Raw genomic sequence first — 12,162 nt, forward strand, 5'->3', positions numbered from 1 at the left:
TGCAAGAATTTTTTGTCATCCTTGGCCACTATATCCTTCTTCCTCTCTCACAGGGTATATAAAGCTGTGCTTCATGATGAACTTCAAATGGGATGGTCTGTAGTATTTCGAAGTTGATGGATTGCTTAAAAAAAATATATAATAATAATTAATGGTTAACCAAAACCAGCTTCTTGACCAAGTTTGCACTGTAAATTCAGTTCTTCTCTGTCTACTATTTTTCATCCTGAATCCCCGAGTCACCGAAGGATATATGTGACTGCTAATCTGTCTGTCATTTCCCGTCTTTGAGAGCACATTACAACAGAGAGTTGCATTTGCGTTAAGTGCCTTAAGTAGCCCTTGAGGAGTCCGTCTATTCTTTTTGGGAATTGCAGTGTGACTGAATGAAAAAGATTTATACCCTTAGTGTAGCTTCGTTGGTTTAAAGGTGGTATGTGTTAGTAGATGTCTCCAGCTTGAGTGCTCCCACGATTGATATATTACAAGGTTTAGGTGTGGTTGTGTACAGTCAGGCTTTATTCTTGGTCTTGAACCATGGGGTTTCTCGTTAAACCCACCCCTCCCACCACCCCCCAAAAAAAATTTTTTGGTAAATTATTATGTGAGACTGATTTTCAACCTTTATATTTTTTATCACGAACTTCTCTTTGGAAATTTATTCACCCTTTATATTGGTGTTGCTAGTCCTTCGATGCACAAAGGAAAGGATCCAGGTCCTATACAATTCTTTTTTGGTGGTCAAAAAGTTTTGTACATTAATCCTTGGAAGATGTTGAAAGGCATGATAGAAATTTAGGAGATCGGGGTCATCTACTTGTATGTGAATACTATATATATATATATATATATATGTAATGCCTCATTTGTTGCCATTAAGAATATAAATGGCTTGGTATTTTTTTTTAAGAAAAATATGGATTGGTATTTATAGAAAGAAAAAAGCAGATGTCATCATTTTACAGTTTTATATATATGAAGGCTCAAATTGAATACTTTTAAACAAAAAAACTAGATGTTATAATTAAAAAAAAAAATCATGATAATGTAATAATTGATTTATATGTCTCTCTTAAAATTAAATTTTTTTTATTTTTTTTTTTTTTTTTTCTTTCATCTCTTGACAGCCAAACAAGCCTTTGGGACATTTCACCCTCCCCCAAAAATTAAAAACCTTAGGACACGTGTTACGATTAAGAATGGGGATCATGTAAATTTCACCCTCCCACCTGTGCTGCGTAGTTTACTTGTTTCTTGTGAAAGCAGAAAAAGCTTTTGTTTTCCGCTTGAACACCAGCCTGGCTTAGGGTTACTAGTTACTCTGCATACCTTTACTTCGATAGTTCGATCTCCCCGGCTCTCTGTCTAGTTTTCCTCTTTTTGAAGCTCCGAATCCACCTGGGTTAGGGTTTTCTTATTATTTATCGTGTAGGCATCGCTCAATTTCCATTTCTCGATCTCTCGCGTTGGATTTCTCAATTTGCTGGTTTTGGAGTTTCAAACCAAATCGATTTAGCAATGGTAAAAATCTGCCAATCTTTTCGACTCCGTCCATATTACTCTCTTTTGTAATTTTCGTTTTCTGATATTGAGTTTCTCTTCTCATTTTGGTTCTGGATGATTGGTTAATATGTTTGATTTTTTTGTACTGACAGGAAGGAGGAGGCAATTTAGATGCTACCATAGAGTCTCTGTTGAATGTGGAGAAGCAGATGAGACTTGCCGGAGACGTATCTGGGACAAGGAAAGCCGCTGTCGACATTCTTCAACTTTGCTTTGAAGCTCGAGCTTGGAAGACTCTCAATGATCAGATCATTCTTTTATCGAAAAGAAGAGGTCAACTCAAGCAGGTAAACAGACTTAGACAAAGTAATACCATAGGAAAATTCTTTAGCTTCTGAAGAACACAAAAATTACTAGCATAGGATAGTATGAGAAAAGAGCTTAGGTTTGCAGTTTGGAAGTCCCAAATCAGATGCCTTGATTTGCGCAATGTCGGGATTCCTTGCCTTAGAGCAGAGGTATTGGCGGTTCGTGGTATTGATGTTATATCGGGGAAAATATCTGATTTAGGGCTTATTTCCCTAGCTCCAAAATACTTGAAATTTGCCTTTTTTTAAAAAAATTTCTTTTTTGGTTATGAGTCGTAACGAAAATGTTGAAGCCCTTAACTCATGGAATACGGATGCTCCACATCCGACTAATGCAACACCACCTTCACAGTAACCCTGGCCTCTTTCCAGTGGCAGTTTCCACCTTGTGGTGGCTTTCATTCCGTTCCAGGTTGTCACTGCATGATTCAGAAGTTGGGGTTTGTTCTAGCTTTCGTATCAATTTATTTTAAACCTGCCCAATAAGCCAACAAGCCTATATATTGATTGAGACATTAGCTTTGGCGTTTAACTAGGTCCGCATTGTGACATATTCCCATGGAATTCAAAAAAAGCATAAAGGGGTGTAGTGGACTTAATTCTGCCCTAGTTTTTTAGTTTTCAAAAGTCGCAGTAATGAAGTGCTGCTTCACCGAGTGGACCATGAAATATAATTATTTTGCTAGTGTTATTAATGGAATATTTACATTTGATACCATAAATTAGAGGCTGCCATGAATGGTAAAGAAAAGCTGGTTTTAGTTCTTGCAAGGTGATGTATCGGTAAGGAATGTTTTCAACTGGCTATTTAACTTGTGGCAGTGTATTAGACCAGTCAGAGAAGATGTCCCTTTTCTGGATCCTTCATCTGGATTTGCTATTCATCACACACATCACCAATTGTTATTCATGAACTTCGTTAAATTTGACACTTATTGCATGTTTATATTTCGTTTGCTGAACTTTTAAAGTAGTTAATTATTGATTATGCTTGTAAGGATTACATAATTCTTATGCATTATTTGACAAAAGTCATTCTGAGTTTTCCTGTATTTCTTACTTTTGAAGTCTTTTGTCGTAAGTGATATTGATGTTGGAGTCTTGATGAAACTGTAGGTGGAATTGATTTCCTAATGTTCACTGTTTCTCTATTTGTTTATCAGGCTGTAACTGCAATGGTCCAGCAAGCGATGCAATATATTGATGAGACACCAGATGTTGAAACTCGTGTAGAGTTGATCAAAACACTTAACAGTGTATCTGCTGGGAAGGTGATAGTTATACATGTTAAAATAAAATTTTGTGCCATTGCTTGTAATAATCCCTCCCTAAAGTTTCCTTAATTCTTTTTTAAGATTTTATTAGAACCTGTTAATTTTTCTGTAGATATATGTTGAGATAGAGAGGGCAAGGCTGATCAAGAAACTTGCAAAGATTAAGGAAGAACAGGGCCTTATTGCTGAGGCTGCTGATTTGATGCAAGAAGTTGCAGTAAGTATTATATGCGTTGTTGAGGTTCTAAAAGAATATCATCCACAAGCTTTACATTTAGTGGTGAACAATGCTGGTTAATATAAGCAGAACAAGTGTATGAAATAAGCAGTTTGTATACTATTATTGTCCTTTATTAATGATATTGTATTTCAGGTGGAAACATTTGGAGGAATGGCAAAAACAGAGAAAATAGCATTTATCCTCGAACAAGTATGAAAATTATCCTTAAGATTATTAAGAGAAGCTTGGTCTTTTAGGACATTAATATGATGCTAACATGTTGTCGACTGACTTGTGATTCAAACTTTTCCAGGTTCGCTTATGTTTAGACCACCAGGATTATGTGCGTGCGCAGATCCTTTCAAGGAAGATTAGTCCACGGGTTTTTGATGCAGATACTTCTAAAGAAAAGAAAAAGCCCAGGGAAGGTGATAATGTTGTTGAGGAGGCTCCTGCTAATATACCTACATTATTAGAGTTGAAGCGAATATATTATGAATTAATGATACGGTATCTCTCCATCTGCTTTGCCTTTTGTTTTTTATTTTTTCTTTTGAATTCTGTTAATGGCACCAGGATGAGGCTACCCATCATTCGATTTACTTAAATATTATGCAGAAATCTAATTCTGTTTCCACTGCTGTTCTAATGTCCCGTTGATTTTTGGGGTTTTCTGTTTCGAACATTTTTTCAGATGCATAGGTTTTATGATAATATCCTTGTTGAACTTGTATTTGATATTGGTAACTCCAATAACCCTCATTTTTTCATGAAATATAAAAGATATTAAAATTCCAATTTTTAATGAAATACTTTTGAACAATTGAATTTTCTTCTCAAAAGAGCCATGTTACTTTCATGTTTGAAAGGAAACTGTTTTAGCTATTTTGCTTCTGTAAATGAGACTAATTTCATAGTTTTAACAGAGTGGATCCTCCTTGAATAAGGCTAGCTGAATGAGTTTACCTGTTTCTGTCGAGACTGTCATCTTTGAGTCATTATACTCATACCTTAATTGGTGTGTACAGTTTTACCTATCACTGGAATGGGACGTACAGCCTTGATTGGGCGATGGTGACAGTTGGAATGAAGTGAAACCTAGACACAGTAGAACCAATTTTCCTTGACCCCAATTTAATTATTAGAGCCTTTCACATGTGGGTTTAAACTCTGGTAGGGGATGCAGTTGGTGCAGGACCCTAGTTAGCAGTTTAAAACGCATTTTTCTGTTTGTTTCCTAAAGATACGGAGAAAAAGGCAAACAGCAAGCATTTCCATTTTGAACACTTTTAGACCATGTTTAAAACATTTTCTTTTATTTTCCCTTTTTTTATTTTTACTTTGGACTTGTTGAACACAATGACTTGGCTTAATTGACCATATCTATCTCTACCAAACTCCGATCAACCTGATTCTGTTGTCATTATAAAGCTTACTTGAGGGCTACATTTCACATTGTATCCCCTTCTCAAGTTCCATGCATGGACTTCAAAATTGAGCTACAAATTGATGCATCTGCTGAAAAGTGTTTCTAAAGTGATGACTCCCAATTCCAACTAAATATGCATCACTCTAGGAGTGTGTTAACTATGTTGACAATAATAAACAACATCGTAGCCAAGTCACATTGCTTAACATGAGCTTGGACATGTTTTTTGTTATGATTTATGAATTTGGGGTTGATGTCGGACGATATGTCTTGGAATTTGTGATAGTTATTAAGGCGGTGAGGCAATCGAGGCATTTGAGGGGTTTTTGGAGCGCCTTGGCAATAGGGCGGGTATAAGTTTATATATATATATATATGTAACCATTCTATTTGGCTCAAATAGGATATTAAAAATTATATAATACTACTTATATGCTGAATAATGATTAAAGGTTCATACCCATGCAAGATATTCATAAAAAAAAAAAATCAATAAAGTGCATAAACTAAGTTTATGTTCATCAATCATAATAGCATATAACATTGTGTTGGATTTCTCCCATGATGCCTGACATTAGGAAGCTGCTTTGTCATTTCAGCAATGCAAGTTTGAATGGGTAGATGGGGACTTCAGATGGGAAGCTCATTCTTTATCCAGTTGCCTAGTTGGTCTGTGACCAATATTCTTTCACGTTCTCTCTGTCGACTTTGGTCTCTTGTATATGAACTGACACTCATTGAAATTTCTCAACCCCTCTAGAGTCTTAGATAAGTATGATATTGATACCAACACAAAGGGCATAGGTTAAATTATATGTCAATTCAGATTTCAGGCAGACTTTGTGAAGAAGAAGAAATTTCGGGAAAAGAAAAACGAGAAGAGAACCAAAAGAAGAGAAAGAAGAAACAGAAGAAGTAAAGAAAAAAAACAGAGAATGAGAACTGAAAGAAGAAGAAGAAATAAAGAGCCAAAAAAAAAAAGAGAACCGAAAGGAGAAGAATTAGAAGAAAAACTAAAATAATAAATCTCATACCTTGTGGCCTTGTGGGAGCTGCAAACGATGGAGGATAGTCACCGGAGGTAGGAGGAACAGCCGCCGACTCGCCGTTGCCAGAATCGATGGAGGATGGGAGCTGCGATGTTCAGTTGAGGGTTTCATGACTTTCGTCACTTTGTGAGGGAGGGTTTTACGATTTTAGAATCACTTTTTTCTTTGTTATCTGAACTTTCAAGCCTTTGATCCTATGTTGCAGCATGTACAAAACTAATATACATACCAATAACAAACAAGTAAATGGAATCTTAAATAAAACATGTAAATGAAAAAAAGTAATAAAATTTGCTCATAAGGCGACCGCCTATGCAATAAAGTGGCATAAGGTGTCGCCTTAGTCAGCCTTAGTGACTAAGGCGATCGCATTACAGGAATGCACAAAGACTGTGCTTGCCTTAGCCCCACGAAACCGCATTAGCGCCAAGGCTTCAGTAAGGCGGCGCTTTAATAACAATGGAACTTATAATGAGTTGTGGAATATATATATATATAATGTATTAATGTTGGATGTCTATATTTGTTTTTAACATTAGATGCATGTATTCTTATAATAATTCCTCAATTTATAGTAGTAGGCTGCCTTTTTTTGGTCCCCCCACCCCTTTTTGAAATCTACACGTTTAAAGCATGTACCACCCGTTTTCCATTTTTTGCCGTCTCTTTTTTTACTGTTTTGTTGACTGTACCGTTTGGAGTTTTTCACCATTTTAAACCCATATCATCCGTTTCCGTTTTTTAGCCATTCCTGCTTTTGCTAACTATGCACAAGACAACTGATGGGAAGCTTAAATAGTTAAATGTTAGGTAATAGGGTTTGGAAACAATGGTTGCAAGTTAGGGAGAAGAAATAAGGAGGTTTTGTTACTTGGGGTTGGGAAAACATCTAAGCAAGACTGGCCTCTCTCCTCTTATCTCATAAAACTTCGTATTAGGCATACCTTTCCATAACAAAGAAAGGGGGAGTTTAGCCCTTATGAAACCAACCGAAAGCAGCCTGCACAGATGAAAGAAACTCTCTTCCTGGATTAGCTCTCCAATCCAAGCAACGATGGCTCGCGTACGACGCTCTTGGTAAGACTAGAAAAACCTAGTTATCTCATCATGTAAAAGCTCACGAGAAGATGATGAGCCGAATCCATTGAGTGACAGCAAATAAAGTCAATTGATGTCTTGCTCTAAGAATTTGAGAGAATAAGAGAACAAAGCTTGACAAATATTTGATTTGGCCTGATTCAGGTGCCAATTTCGGCACCAAATAAAACTGGCATTGATTTGATAATTGTCAAGGTGAATATCCAGCCTATTCAATGCTAGGCATAATGAGTATAGAGATTTCAAAAAAATCTCTTTTCGTCCTATGAACTTTAAGGTGTATCAAGTTTCATATGACGGGGACAAGTCTCCAGAAATGGGTTTGTATGAACTAGGCTGGAATATGTCTGCAGAAGGAGGGTTAATCTAATTCTTCGTCTTCTCAGCTGCGTTTGACTAGTAGGTACGGCACTAGAAGTCCAAAACATATCCCATTACTGTACCTTTTATCATCATGTTTATACAGCTATGCCAAGAGTTTGCATTACAAAGAGATCAGTGCTCCCTTTTATTTATTTATTTATTTTTTGGGGGTGTGAACAGAAAGTTTAGAGGCAACAATGGGAATACTAGGGTTAAGAAATCAACTGGGTGAAAAGGTATCTAATGTGCAGCAGAGTGGAAATTAAAAGAAATAGTGGAAAAAAATAACATATTGGTTCTGAAGACCAGGCTGAACCTTAATTGATGGATTAGGTAATTCTCATGTGAGCGCATCATTTAAGGATGATTTAGCTGCCTTTTGCGCTTGTCTGAGTCAATTTGACTGCCTTCCCCGGGGCATATCTTAATATGGACATCTTAGAGGAATATGATTTACAACATGCAAACTGAAATTTAGTTTCTTTACTCTTCTTCATCTCCCCAACATGTGGAGCATTCAACTAAATTTACTTTCCCTATTTCCCGCACTTCCAATAGTATCCTGAAGGAGTTAGAAAGCTTACAAGTTATGCTGACATGGACAGTGAACTGATTTATAGATGTAAGGTTTTATTGTATTTAGCATTACTAGAAATTGCAATGTTGTAATTGGTTTCAATTCTTTTGCGTAGGTACCATTCCCATAGCAATGACTACCTTGAAATCTGCCGTAGCTACAAAGCAATATATGAGATCCCTGCTGTGAGAGAAAATTCAGCGCAATGGATTCCGGTAATGGCAATTTTGAGTTTATTCTTCTGCCAAGATTTGTCCTTTGGATGGGTTCTTCCCAAATTTCATAATTTTCTGACAAATTTCTTCTCTTAGGTCCTCCGGAAAATTTGCTGGTATTTAGTGTTGTCACCACATGACCCAATGCAGTCAAGTCTTCTTAACTCTACCTTAGAAGATAAGAATCTTTCAGAAATTCCAAAATTTAGGTATGCTTTTCTGATCTTTTTTGCTGTTTCTGTGACTTTTTTCTTTTTCTCTTTTGTTTATTTGTTTTGTCTTATGCTTTTGTGCGATCTTCTTATGCCTTTGTATGATCTGTCTTACTATTTCAGGTTGCTTTTGAAACAGCTGGTCACTATGGAGGTGATCCAGTGGACAGCTCTTTGGGAGGCCTATAAGGATGAATTTGAGAATGAGAAGAATATGCTTGGGGGTTCCTTGGGTGAAAAGGCTGCAGAAGATCTAAGACAAAGGATTATTGAGCATGTAATGATCCAATTTGTTTGAAGTCATTGACTTATCACTTCATAAACTACCTGATATTCAATTCTTTTGGCAATCAATGCTTGCAGAACATATTGGTCGTGTCCAAATATTACTCTAGGATTACCCTGAAAAGACTGGCGGAGCTGTTGTGCTTCAGTGTCCAGGTTTGATGCTGCTGAATCTTTTATGTTGTGAGGATTTCATTATTTTTTCGGCATATATGTTTCTTCATTTTATTTTCTATTTAGTCTACTAATGGACTGCGATCATGACGTCATACTTAAAGTACCATGTACAACGAGAAGTGAGTATTCACTATTCAGTGGAGTTTATTATTGCGCTTTGGTCATTTCACATCATGTGTGCTGCACATGACAATGGTAGGCTAGCTATTTGTGGTTTTTTATTAGTGAATAGCCTTGGTTTAGCTAATGAAAAATTTTGGTTCTAAATTGGGGCTGAGGCACTAATTTAATAAATTGGGATACTTTAATTTCTTCTTCAAACTTAATTGTTTCCAAGGATTTCATAATCTAATAGTCTCTTAAAATGAGTATATTTTCCAATTTTTTAATTCAAATAACCAAGAGTAACTTATGGAAGTGCTTTTTATTGAAGATATTTCTCTTGTCCCTCACATTTTTAGTCTAATTCGAAGGAGCTCAGCCATATGGGAGGGTTGTGCTCTGTATACCAATGAATTGGCCATATGTTGAATTGATAGTCCCATCTCAACCAATAGCCCAACATTTTTTAGCCTTAAATCTTATGTTGTCATTATTCAAACTCTCTCAGCAACGTTGTTGTTAATCATTTTTCATTGTTTTATATCTGCACATGGGAAAGTGGGCCACTGAAACTTGCCAAGTAGATGGTGATGTGGACAATATGTCCACAAAGTCTTAACCACCAACCAAGTTTCCATGCACAGTAGATATTAAAGCAATTAAAAGAAAGCTTCTTTTAGCCGGAATATGTGAAGGGTATTTTCCCTTTCCATGCAGAGAAATTAGCCTCTATTCAGTGTCTTTTATATATATATATATATATATATATTATTTATTATAAATCTAGGGCTTTCGGAATGTGTTGATTGCTTTCTCATATGACTAAGTGCCAACAGATTAGGTGGTTCAATTGGCAAAACTGATTTAAATTCATATGGTAGGCCACATGATATTGTTGTCATTTAGAAGACTTTCATTTTTTATAAGAAAAGATCCAACTCTTGTTTTTATTTCCTGCACGGTGTGAATATACAAGTACAATATAGATTTATTATTTTTTCTGAACTCCCAAATTTGAAAAAGAATTTAGTTTTACTTATATTTCGAGTTGCCCAGAATTAGTTAGTGTGAAGGATTTTGGGCCATTTAACTTTAATCAAGTGTGAATTTCCCCAAGCCATGTCATGATAGTACTTGGATTTTTGTACCCCTCAGTTTTGTACCCCTCTGGCCAGTGGGAAAATTCTCTTTTTTGAGAACGTCATATATAGAACTTCTATTTCTCTTTGGCATTGTATCTGTCATTCTTTTCTTGAAAAGAAACTTTAGGGCATGGGTTATCCGCTTTTTGGATAGTTGTGATGTGAAGGAGACGGTGGTTGAAATTGCTGTTGCTTGTGAAATTCAATATTTAGAAAGTAGTTGGTGGATGTTGGCAGAGAAACCCATTTGGGAAATTAGCATTATATATTGAAACTGTACTGCAAGATACATTTATGAGACTCTTGGTGAAATTCTGGAGTTTTTGATATCAGTTGGTTAGATTTATTGTCACACTAGAATTGCCAGTATGGTGTCTGATAATTGAAAGAGTTGGTAGCAACATTCTTCTCTTTGTATCCCTGTGTTCCATACAATCTGTTTAAAAATTAATGACAAATGTGGATGCTGGGGGGTCTTTTTATTTGCTCCTTACATTAAGATAAAAGAATAGTCTGGCAGCTAGAGATACATGTATGATAATTGATATGTGATTTTGTCCACTGTTTCATGTTGTCAACTATTTTGGATCATGAGTGACAGTTTTCATTTCAACTTCTTTTAGGAAGCTGAGAAGCACCTCTCAGACATGGTTGTGACCAAATCACTAGTGGCAAAGATAGATAGACCCATGGGAATAGTCTGTTTCCAGACGGCCAAGGACAGCAACGACATTCTCAACTCATGGTCGATGAATTTGGAGAAGCTGCTTGATCTTGTTGAGAAGAGTTGCCACCAAATCCACAAGGAAACGATGGTTCACAAAGCTGCCCTGAAAGTCTAGGTTAGCGAGAACTTTCTCCTCCCTCCCCCCCACCCCCCACCAAAAAAAAAGCCTGAATATTGTCAGTTGCTTATTTGTTTATTCTCTTACAGGTTTGTTTGACATCAGTTCATATGTTGCCACCGAGTGGTTCTGATTGGTTTACTTCTTTCTTTGCTGGCGTAGTCAGTCAGAAATTTCGTTCTCTGTTGGTTGTCTATTGGACAGCCTAAAATGGAACAAAAACTTGGTGCCTTCTGAAGTGGATTGAATTTAAGAATGTTGTATACTTAATGCATGCATGGTTCCACCTGCCAATATACGAAAGTTAAATGTTTTTAGCCATTGAAAAGAAATTGAGTTTTACACTTGTTAACCTAACATTTTGGCAGAGGAAATGCTGGCAAGCTATGGGAAGAAACTTATGCACTTATATTGATTTACCAACTTTGTGGCCAAGCAAATGCTTTTAGAGAAGTGTCTTGATTTGATTTCGGAGCCAATTTGTCTGTTTTGAAGATATTATAATGGAGTAGTCTAAATGACATCTCTATTGGTGTATTTAGAACGAGTAATCTTTTTATCAGAACCTTTATCATGTTCCCTGTAGTTCTTAAAGTTAAGGGTAAAAGAGGGTATTCATAATTTATTTTAAAGTGACTCCATTTTCAACAATCGTCATTCTCTCTTTTTTTTTTTTTTTTTTTTTTTTATTAAAACTTGAAAAGGAAAACAAAAGTTCAGGTTCAAAAATCTAAATTATTTAAATTTTGAGAAGTATCAATAAGAATCTCACGGACCCTATATGTGCATTCTTCTATTCTGAAGCAATGGCATGTGATGAACTGGACATCCATATCGGTTCAGAAATAAGAACCCATTACCTTACTTTGTGTGCCCCCTAGTCATAATGTGTTTTTAGTTGGATTGAGGGGCGTATGCTTTTTCCCCACTGTTTTGGCCATGAGCTGAGGTTCTCTCTCTCTCTCTATAAAGGAAGAAGAAAAAGCAGAAAAAGCAACCTTCTGCAAGTCTCTCTTTCATCAAGCTTCTCCTGGCCACCGCTTGCCTTACCATGCCGTCAGGATCTCGAACCATCACTCATACATCGCACCCGCCAAAACAGAAAAAAAATCGAACTCTTTTACCATAAGTCGATCTCAGTCATTGATGACCAAGATGTCATTTCCAATCAATGAAAACAAAGTGATTATGACCATTGTAACTAACCATTTCAATTCCTTTGGACCTCAAAACCCTGATATTTATGAATTCTCAAATGGTTGTCTAACTAGCCAATAACGGACAGAGGAGTGATGAAAATAAT

At 36.3% G+C, this 12,162-nt stretch overlaps 1 protein-coding gene across 1 annotated transcript; it reads left to right on the forward strand.

Annotated features, from left to right (window-relative positions):
• The first annotated feature begins 1,245 nt into the window (after positions 1–1,245).
• LOC122071961 (26S proteasome non-ATPase regulatory subunit 12 homolog A-like) lies at positions 1,246–11,396 on the forward strand. Its single transcript, XM_042636456.1, has 12 exons — positions 1,246–1,521; positions 1,656–1,850; positions 3,035–3,142; positions 3,258–3,362; positions 3,519–3,575; positions 3,679–3,875; positions 7,997–8,096; positions 8,193–8,305; positions 8,432–8,585; positions 8,672–8,749; positions 10,638–10,856; positions 10,949–11,396. The coding sequence occupies exons 1-11, from the start codon at positions 1,519–1,521 to the stop codon at positions 10,854–10,856; spliced, it is 1,329 nt and encodes a 442-aa protein (XP_042492390.1). The 5' UTR covers positions 1,246–1,518; the 3' UTR covers positions 10,949–11,396.
• Positions 11,397–12,162: the final 766 nt, after the last annotated feature.

The sequence above is a fragment of the Macadamia integrifolia genome, chromosome 2 (genome assembly GCF_013358625.1).
Source record: "Macadamia integrifolia cultivar HAES 741 chromosome 2, SCU_Mint_v3, whole genome shotgun sequence".
Classification (NCBI taxonomy): Eukaryota; Viridiplantae; Streptophyta; class Magnoliopsida; order Proteales; family Proteaceae; genus Macadamia; species Macadamia integrifolia.